Raw genomic sequence first — 13,644 nt, forward strand, 5'->3', positions numbered from 1 at the left:
CAAAGCAGGCATTAAACACACTTCCCTCTCTTCATGAGAGACTAGTGACTGTACTTTTATTTTGTGCTTGTCAACATAAGCCTTTATCTTCCTACCTTTTCAAACTCTACCATACCTCTCAAAGTACTGCTGAAATCACAGAGGATTTGCTGGGAACAAACATTTTACATATCTTTGTCGGTTTTTTCTAGTACTTTGATATCCTTTTCCAGTTTTCAACTTGCACGAAAGCCTCTATCCTGTGGTCATTTTCGAAAACATATAGCCAATTTCCACAGAAAATCAATTTGGCCTTTCGGAGCAAAAAAAAAACCAAACAAAAACTGTACAAAAAAGCAAGTGATTTGGGATTGGGTGGTGTCCTAGACAGTGACTTTGGACTTTTCTCTGCTCCACTTTGCCGTATCTTCTTGAAACCACAGGGAACCAAATTTGAAGACATCATAAAAGTTTTCCAGTTGATCTGTAGGGAGCTTACATCCCAACTGCCTGAATTTCATGGGATACAGGTTGAAATCTGATTTTCTAAACAATCCGACCCTACTCCCAGGAAATGGGATTTTTCCTCTCATTTTCCTTCTTCACACAACTGCAGGATAATTCTAAGACAATGAGTGAATTTACATTAGTGCACATAGTTCATACCAGGAGTACACTTTTGAAGCGGACTTCCTGATCATTCCCACTCATCGCTCTTTGGTTTCCATTGCAGAGCAGTCTGTGAGTGTCCAACCAACCCCAGCACCAGCTCTGCTGAGCTGCTTCTACTGGACCCTTCTTTAGGTCTGATGTATTAGTCTGGTATCTCTTCAGGACTAACACATTAGTTTGAGGCACTGCTCTGTGAAAGGAGGTCAGCACTCTTCAGGCAGAGGACCCAGATTCCTTATAATTCCAGGCAATACTGCTGTTCACTTGCTCAGGACTAAAATTTCTCCCTCAGTTTCTGGGCTGACTCCAAGCAGAGTTCATCCTCCTGTCAAGTGGGATGCAAATTCAGAGAAAAGAGACTAGAGTGAAAGCATTTAGGTCATTTGATAGAAACTACTGAATTAAAAATCAAAATATTTGAAAAAACAAAATACCAAAAATTTAATGTCTGAATCAACACCCACAGAAATAGCAGCAGAACAACGTGCTGTCTTAAAATATACTCAAGACTCTGTTTTACATCTACAATCCATGCAGTTGGTCCAAAGAATATAGTCACTAATTTGTCCATTAGTTCCAGAAAACTATACCATTCCCTTCCCTGTTATCCTCTGCCAATTATTCCTACTTCATTGTAATCCTCCAGACTGCCACTCCATCAGTTTCACAGAAAAAAACATTAATCTGCCCCAACATAGCAAAGAATGTTACCCTTAAGCAGCAGGGTCCAGAGGAAAGAAAAAAACTCTGCGTAGTGATAATCAGAAAAGGATATAATACTTAGAAACAAAAGAATGCATTTCTTATTACCCTCCTGGACATGAGGCCCCTTAGTCCCACAGGATAGCCACCTGGCTTTATCCTTCATGGTCTAAAATCCCAATATACTTATACCTGGCTGTATATTGCTCCATATTTAATATTCAGCCTAAACGTCTTGGAATCCAAAGGCATGCAATAACGCTAAGTAATAGCCGTATGTTTTATTTTGGGCTAAAAAGAAAAGGCATCAAACATAGGCATCGTAAGTTGCTATGCTGTCCACATGACAACCATGCTATTGCAAACCACATGTGATATTGCCAAGAAAAATATATACTGTAGAGACAAAAGTCATGTACACAGGGATAGAAACGAAGTATTGCACAGCACTTGCATGCTTACCGCTGTAGGAAAGAGCAGGGCATTTCCAAGCTTGTTGCCGCTCTGACAAGCTCTGCTCCATCTCACAGCAGAGAGAGATTGAGACGTGAGCACAGTGCCCTGTTGTACTCTTAACTGTTGGCACCGGCCACCTCTGTTGCACAACAGACATAAGAAAATATCTCCATCCCTCTGTTCTCACATGCCTTCTTGCTCCAAACCCAACTCCAAGCTTTGTGCTGGAACAGCACAAAATGTATGCTCAGCCATACATTCTCTTCTGCCACCTCAGCCACACAGGAGAAAACCTTTGGCAGATAAATAGAGAAAGCAGTAGAGGATAGAGATATCTTTATCATCATGGGGAAGAGGTTAGAGAAACTCAAATCTTTTAACAGACACTTGCCAGAAAACCAATTTTAAAAAGCCTGCAGCCTCTAAACTATGGTATTATCCAGCTTCTACCTTAGGGATGCATCCATATTAATATTTACTGCATTGCAGGGTTCATTTTAGGTTTAAATTTGTTTTGCATCTATACTTGGAGTCTTGCAGTATCGCTCAAGCTCTGGTGCAGTCGAAGCACTGTCCTTCCTGGTGAACTAAGGTTGAAGGCATGCATTAGAGCAGCATCTGTCTCACCCCACCTGAGATGGTGGCACAAGGCCCTCCTGTAGTTAGCACTCTACACATCCACGGCCCAGTAACTGATGAAAACACTGGTCCTGGAACCTAACAGGTCACTGCAAATCAAACCCCGATTCTTTCCTCTTTGTGCCACAGTCAGTAATAGGCAGCCTAAGTTTCCACAGGCAACTCCCCTCAGAGTCCTGCTATCACATTGCTCAAGCTGAACAGGCTTTCTGGTCTTTTATCTCTGCCCACAACAATTCTAAAATGCCATTAATTAACATATATTTACCGAGGACTGGAACTTGCACACAACTTCAAACTTTCACCAAAGAAAACATCAATAAGTCAGAAAACAATCTCCCAGGACTGTACATACTAGTATTAAGGAATTCAGTGAGGAAAATCCAGTGTTCAAAAGTCTATAACCAAAGTTATAGATGGTGCAGTACTGCCGACTTTAACAACTTGACATCATGCTGTAGCCTCGCTAACCTTCTTCATACACTACGATGGCTAAATAGGAAGAACAAACAGGCATTTGCAGTCAGCGTAGAGATCATGTAGGTAGAATGAGGCAGAAAACTTCATGCTGTCCTTGCACTGTTGAGTTCCTCACCCTCTCGGTGCACACACAGTGATTCGACCAATTCAGAGTAACATTCATGTTACTCATGAACACAAGTAGTAAGTTTGGCTGCCACACGTATGCACATACGTGTGCACGCACGCACGCACACACGCCCTCTCACTCCATTTGTGCAGTCCTGGATATATTTATAAGTGAACGGATATTCCAAATCAGCTCAACGTAAATGAACTCCTATAGTGTGTATTCGTTCAACCAGGCAAATATATCAGCCTTAAATGCCTGCATTTGTATTTATACCTCTGTGATATGAATTATGCATAAGCATATATTAGTAAGCGGTCTTCTCTTAGTGTATTAGTCTTTCTCTTCTATTAAGCTTTGGGCTGGTCCCTTAGGAACTCATTATCTACAGTGAGTTTCACAAGGGCTTGATGTGACTCTACCAGAATTGTTATTGTATTGTACCTTCCCAGAAAGATTGTGATACTTTTCCCAGACACCTACAGTTCAATTCAGTGTTGACTATTTAATCATCTAATAGCAGTGAGCTTTTTTCCCACCAAGCCAAAATAGAGAAATTGAATTATCAGGAATATTACTGGGTTTTTTTCCCAGAGGCAGACAGAGCCATTAAACTAGCACTTGGATGGGTACTGCTGGAACAATTTCAGTGTTGTTCTTTCCCCTGGCAATCCGCTTCAACTCACTTTTCTGTTTTCAAAGTAGGTTTTGATTTCGCTTTTTTTAAGCTGCCTCAGGATGGCAACTTTGCCCGATGTCGGCGCCGGTGCGGTGGATGAAAAGCAGCCCGCAGCTCGGTCAGCGTAGCCCATTCAGCGACAAACACCCTGCTCAGCAGCTGACAGGCGGTGAGAAAACTTGCGTATCGCCATCCCCACCGCCTCCGCGCCTCACCCACCAAGGCAGCGGGGTGCAGCAGGCCACAACACCCCTCTCACGCCGGTAAAGCTCCAGGCCGTGCCAGCAGCGCTTGTGGCGTGGCCTTCCCCACGCCCGGGCCCTCAACTCGGGAGCCACGGCTCCCCCGCGCTGAAGAGGTGCTGGCAGGTTGGCTTTTTCCCCACTCCCACGCCGCGCGGCACCCTCCTGCCGTGGGATTTCATGACTTTCCGGTGAACTTATTTCTCTCGTGAACTCGCCCGGCGTCGGCCGCGCCAGGCTGGGCCGCACCTGGGCAGGCCCACAGGGGGTGGGCGCTGAGGCGGCGCCCCGCGCGGGGCCTCGGCACCCTCTGCCGGCCGCCGCGGGAAGAGCAGCCGGAGCCCCCGCCTGCCCCGGGCAGCGGGGCCCAGCCAGGTCGGGGCCGGAGCCCGGGCGGAGCGCACAAGGGGCGAGGTGTGGCGGAGCACCGCCTGCCGGCGGGCAGCACCGGCGGGGGGGGGTGGCGAGGTGGGGAAGAGGCGCAATTCCCGCCCCGGGAGCGCTTTCTTCTGTGACTTGAGGAGCCACACGCACCCCCGCGCCCTGCCTCGGCGGGCTGGAGCCCCCGTCCTGCCTCGGGGGGCTGGAGCCCCCGTCAGCTGCCGGTTTGGCACGGCCCCGGCCCCGGCCGGTGCTTCCGCATCCTCCGCATGGCCGGCTCAGCACGCGTGGCTCCCGGGAGAGCCTCTGTGTCTCATAAGAAAGCCGGGCTGGCCGGCTCCCTTCCCGGGGACGGAAAAGCAGCCTGCGGGGCTGCCTCCAAGTCGTAAAGTTAAAAATTAAGATCCAAACTCGGGACGGTCACGCCGGAGCCCAGCGCTGGGTCCCGAGAAACTGCGGCTTCTGGAGGCGGCTCGGGGCTGCGCCGCGGGGAAGGTACGGCTGGGCTACCCCAGCGAGCCCTCCCGGTCGCGCCAAGCGCCCGGCCCAGCCTCGCCGCGGCAGCCCGGGCTTGAGATTTTCTCCCCTCCCCGAGCAGGGGGCGGGAGGGCCGGTGCCTGAGGCTGCTCCGCGCAACGCACGGGGCTGCGGGGACCTGGCGGGCATCGCTGCTGGGCTGCGGGACGGGAGGGAGAACCACGTCGAAGGCGTCCTCATCCCCGGCTTTCGGTGGGGGGCCATCCTTGGCTTTCTGATTGTGGTTGGTTTGGGTTTTTTTTTAAATAAAATGACCGCCCCATCTTCCTGACCACAGGCGAACGGAGGGCCCCGGGGAGGGGAGGCTGGAGGCGTTTGTGCCCCCTGGGCTCAGGTCGCAGGAGGCTGCGGCGAGAGGAACCCAAACCCCGCGACCCCACACCTCCCACCGCCAACAAGCGCGGTCAGGGTGAGCCCGCCCCGCCCGCCGCAGACCGGGGGGCGGCTCCGGCCGGCCGGTGCTGCTGCTGCTGCGGGCGGGAGCCCCACCAGAAGCCTCTCGCCGTGGTATTTGGGCGGGGGGGGGGGTATCCACCCCGGTCAGGAGCACTTCTTTAATCATATGCAAGCCGGCCTGGCTTTCCAGCTTGCCCGTGCCCAGAGCGAGCGCTTCCCCCCAGAGGGATCCCGTCGGGCGGGGCGAGCCCCCCGCGGCGCCCCCGCTTCCCCCACGGCGGCGCCGGCCGGCGGGCGGGCGGGCGGGGAGGGAGCCCCGCTCCCCCCCGTGAACGCACACCCCCACACGCACCCCGGTCCCGGCGGCGGGGGGCGGCGGGCGCGGGGGGCTGAGCGGGCGGCGGCCCCGGCCTGCGTCAGAGCTGTGCAAACACCGCCGCGGCGCCCGCCGCTATTTAAGGGGCCGAGGCTGAGTCGCCCCTAAGTTCCCTGCCTGGGCACACACGGGCCTCGCTCCCTCCTCGGGTCCGACCTCGGGAAAGCGCAGCGGCAAGGTAGGAAGCACCTGTCACCCCTCCTCCGACTGCATCTCCGCGGGGGGGGGGGAACCGGGGTGTCTGGCGCTTACCTGTGCGGCGGCTCCGAAGGCATCCCGCCGTTTGCTGGAGGAAAGGCGCCCGGGTCCGGCGGGGGAGAGGGATTCAGGCTGCTCCCGGCCGGGAGCGGGGTACCGCGGAGCGGAGCGAGGTGCCGGACGGGCCCCGGCGCGGGGCGGGGGGCTGCGGGGGGCGGCGTGCTGCCCGCGGCGCTCCCGGAGGGCCAGCCGTCCTCCGGAACCGGCTCGCTGGGAAAGAAGCAACGGCCTGGGGTGAGATTTTGTGTTTGGGGTCGTTAGTATGTACATGAATATATACACGCATAAAAAATACAGGAGTCAGGTCGGTTGAAGAGAGATCTCTGCGGAAGGGGTGCAACGCACCTTTGGTTTCTAAGTACCAAAACCTACATGGTACATCACTAATAACCATGCTGGAGTGACATGGTGACATTTTTCATTTATCTCCTAACAATACTAAAAAGACGTATTTTATGCATTGCAAATGTTTTCCATCTAGTGTATGTAGTGGGCAAATAAACTTATTTTTCTCCTCTTTTAAAATTAAAAGATTATGTTCAGTATACTGTTCAAAAACTTATACGATTCAAAAATTCTTATATAGATAATTCATGTATATTTATAAATGGAAATTACCCCTATAGCATTAAGTACGAGGTACCTTGTTTTTCCTAATAACTGAGAATAATTTCTGTGTTTCCAGAAAAATACTATTTCAGCTTATATGATCAAACAATCTAGTAAAATGGTATCGTTTTGCTTAATACTTGTTTAAGGAATCAGTAAAAAATTTGTTACACTTGAATTCTCTGTTTTATATGAAGAAGAATATTGTTAAGTTGCATATTATTTCTTACAGCTTTTAACTAAACAGCTTTTACCACTTCAGCTTTTAGATCAAATGCTTCGGAGGGGGTGTTAGATTTTGGTTTTGCTTTCCTCGGAACAAGTTTTTGTTTTTTCTTTCTGTCTATGACAAGGTGAAACTTCTTGAGCACCAAAGTTCAAACCAATGAAGGTTTGACAGAGTAAAGGTTCTTCAGAGAACTTGTCAAAATTGAGTATTTGTAGTAACAGCAGATTTTAGTACAACAGCAAAATACTATAGTGTTTGAATCCTGAGATTTTTCGCAGAGCTGGATACATCTCCCTTATGTTTTGATGAAATACAGCTTCCAAAGAAGAAAAGCAAATACGAATTGAGTAAATCAGGGAGACGTAGCACATACTACAGTGAATTAGTTTTATTCCTTCCAATGCATCTTCCTTTTACCAACGGTTACTTAACTATTCGCGTACGTGTTTTCCAACTTAAGACAGATCCCAGTTACCTGCATTAAAACCAAAAAACCCACAACCCTGGTTTGCTCAGAAACCAGCACGCCCAATGGAAGATGGGGGTAGGGACAACATACAACGTAGTAAATCTGGTCATTTTAACAGCCCATCATTCCTTTTCTCTCCAGCAATGTACAGCGGTATATGCATCTGCGTGTTCCTTGCTGTGCTCTCAGCGAGCTCTTTGGGACAGCAAGCTGTGGGCTCGCACAATGAGAATCCGCTGGCTGCTGAGCTTGAGCAGAGCTTGACACATCACCGGCACATCCGTGCCCCTTCGTCTGCTGGCCCGCTGAAATCTGTGCCACGGTTGGATGGAAGCATTGACCAGAGAGCTAACATCGGCGCTTTGTTGGCCAAGTATCTCCAGCAAGCCAGAAAAGGTACTGGTTGTAACTTACTTACTGTGCTACTTCTGTGTCAGTGGAATTTCCCGCAGGGATACCTAGATGTTAAGATAACCCTGTCATCATCTAGCATGAATTCCTAGAGAAGACAGGAGGTAGATTTTGCCTGGTTATCCCTGAGGTAGAGAGCATTCTCTTTTTTACTGCAAAACTCCTCCATAAAAAGATTTGTACATAGCAGCCACTGACTGAGAGCTGCGTACAGGTAACTGAAGAAAATGTAACCTACCCATCAAGTCATAGTTCAGCTTTTATTTTTAACTTACTATTTGCATAGCCTCATCATTATTTTGGTATTATTTTCAGCATGGTGTATCTCAGCTAAAATACAGTAATCGCATTTTCTTCAAACTTTTTCATTTAGTTAACCTCCTCCCTACCTTTTTAGAAGTTAGAAGAGCAGGAAAACTTTTCTGAGGCTAAATACAGATCAAATGGCTAACCTTACCTCAGCCAGAAATACCTGTACCAGGGAAATCTTCTGAGTATTGGATTTTCCATGTATTTCTTCCTAGAGGAAGTTAGAAGTGTGAAAGCTTTGGAAAGATCAGAACTCACATTTATGAACACAATAACTAAAAGCAGTGATAAGTAAAAGCACATTTGCTTCAAAACATATCAATTCCTGTTAGGTCTTTGGTCTCAGGCAGCCTGGGAACACAATCTTACAGTTACTTAAGACCTCCATAGCACTGCGTTTGTAACAAGAGCGTGAAGCACCGGTAGAGTAGTCGAATTAAAGGGCTTCACTCTTATCATGTGATTTATTGGTCACTTGAGGAAACAATTGTATTACATACAAGAGCTAGAAGAGAAAGAGTAAAGCTGTCCCTCTTGACATCTTACAGCGTATGTTTTACATAGACACAAACGCATGCCGTCTGTGCTACCAGTAAAAATGAAGGATCAAAATCATTTGCCACTGAAACTCCCCCCAAGAAAACATTTTTCCTTTTGAACTGTCTTATCTCTGTGTTGTTTTGATTCTCAGTAGAGTAACACCACGGGCAGCCTAATTGCTTTTGACTGCCAACCTCAACAAAAGCCACTACACAAACCTTGTTTACTTGTGATAGCTTCACTCGGGTCTGTCCACTGTAGTGCAGGGAAAGAGGACATCTGAGAAGCAAAGAGGGCTTGAAGGGAAGGCAGTAATGAGGATTACCTGGACGAATAGACATAGAGAAATTAATTTATTCCCAGTCCCAGACGTGTGTTTAGGGTAAAATTCACTTTATGTAAGTAAGAGCTTTCTCCTCTCCTGTCTCTCCACACAACCTTATGCAGATCATTTAACCCTCCCCTCTTGATAGCCTCAGTGCTGACCTCTATGCTAGGCATAATCCTATTCTTATTTTTGATGGCCGTCTGCAATTAAGAGTTGCCACATGCATTTTATGCATTACAAATGCAGCCATACACGTTCATCTGTGTGCATAGAATACGGCCAAATCAAACAACAGAAAAAGAACCACTTTTAATATAGTCTGAGACGCTTCATCTCATGTTACCAATTTGCACAATATCCATTAAGGAACTTCTTTTAGCAGTTCACATAATCTAGTGGAAGGAGAATTCAGATACGAAATTCAACAATTCAGTGCTACAGTTAAAGCTGTTACTGCATAAGAATCTTATTGCAGGAGTCTACAAAGCAGAATCCTCATTACCTTTCCCCAGGGTAGTCATTGTCACCCACCTACACAGAAACCGAACTCCTCATTCTAGTTTATATAGCCATTATATTCTCTTAAATATCTGGCTGACATTTCCAAATAGCTTAACCAGATGAAGTGAAAAAAACACTTTGGATTTAAGATGTCTTTTTGGCAAGTATTAATATGAGGGAGAATTTCCTGCATACATGTTAATTGACATATATAATTAACTCTACGAAGTGACTGTTAGCAGATGATGGGATTCTTGTGACATGACTAGGCTAGTTGCACTCTGGTTTGTAGATGTACTTGCTAGTTACAGAAGAGAAGATTCACAGGAACAAAACTATTTACTTAATTTATAACAATACCTATAGTGTTCCCATCAAAATTATATTCTCATTTAACATAAAGGTTCTGGGCAGCACTTCAGACATCTCTGCAGAACACTCACATCTACTGTATTAGTCACTTTTAACCTGTCTAAACCATAATACTCACTAGAAAACTCCATCCAAGGGGAAAGAGAGTCTGGGCATTTGCTAGTGTTAGCAGTCATCACTGATGGTGTTTGCCCTTGTGATTAATAGAAAGGCTGATTTTGGACAGTATTTCCAGTTAAAACAGTGAGAGAGTTAAATTCTCTCAAGAGGTTAGGGCTAGATGGCAGCCTCGTAGCCAAACTGCTACGGTTTTGAATACATTTGCTGTACGTTGATTCTGCAGTATCCACAGGACATCTCCGGTGGTTTGAGGCAAGGTAATTAAGGTGCTGTTAAGAAATTCATTTTACTGTTTGTGACCCCTAGCTTTCAATTAACTTCATCTGCAGGCTTTCAGCATGAATCTGGCACCGTGTAGAAGAGACGGTGTAGCTGTCGAGTCAGTGACAGGCACATTTACTATCCTCTAAGGAGCCCTTGCCAGGCCAGACCATAATGGCACCAGGGGAGCTATTACAGCCCACGGGTCACTGCAGGCTCAGAAGTCTCTTAAATGCCAGCATCTGAGTGATGGTTCTGCGCTCTCTTAGCCCTGCCTGCTTATACTGCCAAGAAGCCATTCTCATCAACTTAATTACGTATTTTGAATTATGAATGTGAATTTCATGGGTTTTGAGCCTTTAATGGTAGACATTCTTTTCTAGAGATAATTAAATTTTTTGCCATTTTGTTTTAGGTAAATGTCTAAAACATGGCTGGTTTCCTTTTTTGGTACCTTTAACTCTCTTATCCCTCTGCAGCCATGAGCAAAACAATGCACTTGGTTTTGGTTTTAATGGACCATGTTCATTATAAATCATTACATGAGGAAAACCTTGAAATATAAAAGCACGGAGTCACTAAGGGTTCCATCAAAACACAAGACAAGGCAATTGTGTAGATTTGGATTTGTGGGGTTTGATTTGGGCTTCCTTTCCTTTTTGATCAGTTCAAGTATTCCTCAAGCCTCAGTCTGCATTGAATACTAACACATTGGATCTGTTCCTTCCTCACTGGAGGCTTAAGCTCAATCTAATTATTGGCATATGTCAATTTTGGCTGTTTTCAGTACAGAGAGAAGTAATTTACCTTTCCCCGCATTTTTAGTTAGATAATGTGATGACATCAAAAGAGAGGATTACAGCCCTTTTTTTAAAGCATAAATTTTCCTTGCAAATAGTTTGTGTCTCTTTGACGCCCTAAGCAAGGAAGGCAGAAAGGCTAAGGCAAGATCAGAGATCAGCATCCAACCCTGCTGTGAAAGGGATTATGAAAGCTTTGGATAAGCAATGAAAATATCATCGACATAGTAATAAGCCCTGTATAATTCCAGCAATAGGCACCTCTAGCTATAAATGCCAGACGCAACTGTCTCAATTTTAGGACTATTCCGACTTCTCTACAAAACCTGAGATCCATAACTCTACCCCGCTTTTTACCAAATTTTCCCTGTAAGAGCTCCTGTACTTACATTTATGGCTCTTCAGGCAACACAGGACTGTGGTGGAGTCCTGTCTCGGGCCTGACTCTGCTCTCACGCAGAGTTACTTAGCCTGTAGAGCAACTCTCCCGATACCAGCAAGCAAGGGTATGGTCTACAGGAAGAGCGCGAAATGGTCTGGGCTTCGTTTCTCTCTCTCTCTCTCTCTCTCTCTAGTGAAAATAGGAGGGAAAAAGGAGAAATGCACCCATATTCCCTCCGGGCAGCCAGGGAATCTGCTGGATTTGATGATCTGTTTATTTTACAATAAAAACCCAAGCCACTTTCAGGACATCACTCATAACATTTCTACAACATTTTCCCTGATAGCATGACGTGGTGTTACATGATCTGTGTTAAGTCAAACAGTTTCAACTATTGCATACATCTGCTAATGAGTACAAAAGAGATCAGAAAATGGAGGAACCTGAAAAATGTGTCCACTTACTCTCTGCTCTCCCAAACACTTTTTCTTTAGGTCCCACTGGAAGGCTCTCAGTTATGGGAAACAGGGTACAGAGCATTGATCCTACGCACAGGATAAATGACAGAGACTACATGGGCTGGATGGATTTTGGACGCCGCAGTGCTGAAGAATATGAATACTCCTCCTAAAGAACAGCAAACTATAGCAACAGAAAAAAAAAATCACACTCCTATGTCTGTACAGAAAGAGAAAAATTAATTTGTTGTCCTCTTCAAATCAGTGTTTTAAAATATATCATGTATTTGATGTAAATTTGTCTGTAAGACTATACAATGCAATATATACATATGCAGAATTTTCCAGAAAATGTTTTCTTTCTTTTGTGGTTTCTCATACACTGATATTATATTAAAATGATTTCACTTATCCCTTCTTGTCCTGTCACCACATGTTGCTGGGTGTCTTACTATAGAGGCAGGAAAATGCCTTCATTCTGCAATCTAAGGATATTCCATGTGCTGAGTAGGCAGACAAATGAGCCACTTTTTAAAGAAGTTTTGTAATTTCCCAATAGCTGTGAACCTTAAGGAGAACTTGTCCAAATATAAACACAACAGCACAATACTGCCAGAAAAGGCCAGCTGTCTTCATGGTGACCCCTTTTGTAAAGGACCGAGTTATACACCAAGCCCAGGTGTTTGTAGTGAGGAGTCAACAGTGCTAAAACTAAAAGAAAGAGGAACGACACCAACATGTGGCTTATTTCTTTGATATTGTGAACTAAATGTGAAAGTTCTGCTGACGGCCGCGAATCATGGAATAAACAGAGCATTCCCTGCCGTGTGGTGAGCCAAGCGTTCATTCGGGGAGGGGGCAAGGAAAGTTCCCTGAGGGAGCAGATGACGATCCTGAGGGAAGGGGGAGGAGGTGCCGGAGCAGCCCAGGCACACTGTGCTGAAAGGGAACGAGTCGCTCACGAGTATCACAGGGGCAGCCTGGGTCAGCTATCGCCCACCGGCGTGGGGAGAAGGAGGGAGGCTGTGCCCAGCCCTTACCTGGCACAGGGAGAGGCAGAGAGCCCCACGCTCGCAGCCGGGCAGCGATCCCTGCTTGTGCAAAACCGGCACCCCGGGGACTCTGTCCGGCGAGTCCCCTCGGCGGGCTGCTAAGGGTGTTCTACCTGCACTCTCCTCCTTCCCCCCAGGTAACCCCTCCTGCAGCTCCTGGGTCTGCCTCCGCAGCTGGTTCTTATATCTAAGGAATTCCCTAAACTGAAAAAGGCGGTGATTTTGCATTGCATAATTCACAGAATTTCTCCTGAATTTGTGCATTAATAAGAAAAGGAATGCATTTTTCACACGCTGAAAAGCAGGTGCTTGCCAAAGGAAAGAGGCAGGTGAATGTCTTTGTAGCAATTTCTACAGCAGTTAATAGGCAAAAACAATGCTTAGAAAATAATACACAGAAAAGATTTGTACTAAACCGAAATTCTACCTAAACCAAGAAGACCGGGAAACAAAACAAGGTTATGCCAAGGGCTGAACACAGAAACATTTTGAGGAGTTGTTCCCAGCAGCAGCTGGGAGAGCAGCCAGCACCGCAGAAATCTGCAAGGGAAGGGAGACTTTAGCAAATGGTAATGGGGAATTTTCTTTTCTAGTAACACCAAATCTCTCTTTTTGTGGATCTCATCTTGAAAACGTGGAACTGCTTTTCTGCGTGAACTTTTCTTCCTCTCAAGCTCCTTCCAGTCAACCGGTTTCCAAGCTACCAAGTCTGGTTTTTTTCAGTTGCTTTCCAAATGAGTCCCTAAACACCTGAATTCTCTCCTTAGTTTTGACTATGGCCCACAGGAGAACAGTCCAAAGTGCCCATTTTTCCAAAACTTTCAAACAAAAGATTAAAATCAATTAATCACCTATTTTTATTAAACTGAGGAAAATACAAATTAATCTGAAAATGCA

At 46.4% G+C, this 13,644-nt stretch overlaps 1 protein-coding gene across 1 annotated transcript; it reads left to right on the top strand.

Moving 5' to 3' along the window:
• Positions 1–5,760: 5,760 nt before the first annotated feature.
• On the top strand, positions 5,761–12,519 carry CCK (cholecystokinin). The gene is made up of 3 exons (XM_075140741.1): positions 5,761–5,826; positions 7,355–7,609; positions 11,732–12,519. Exons 2-3 carry the CDS (start codon positions 7,357–7,359, stop codon positions 11,866–11,868), a joined length of 390 nt encoding a protein of 129 aa, XP_074996842.1. The 5' UTR covers positions 5,761–5,826; positions 7,355–7,356; the 3' UTR covers positions 11,869–12,519.
• The last annotated feature ends 1,125 nt before the right edge of the window (positions 12,520–13,644 follow it).

This window comes from Calonectris borealis, chromosome 2, assembly GCF_964195595.1.
Source record: "Calonectris borealis chromosome 2, bCalBor7.hap1.2, whole genome shotgun sequence".
Taxonomy (NCBI): Eukaryota; Metazoa; Chordata; class Aves; order Procellariiformes; family Procellariidae; genus Calonectris; species Calonectris borealis.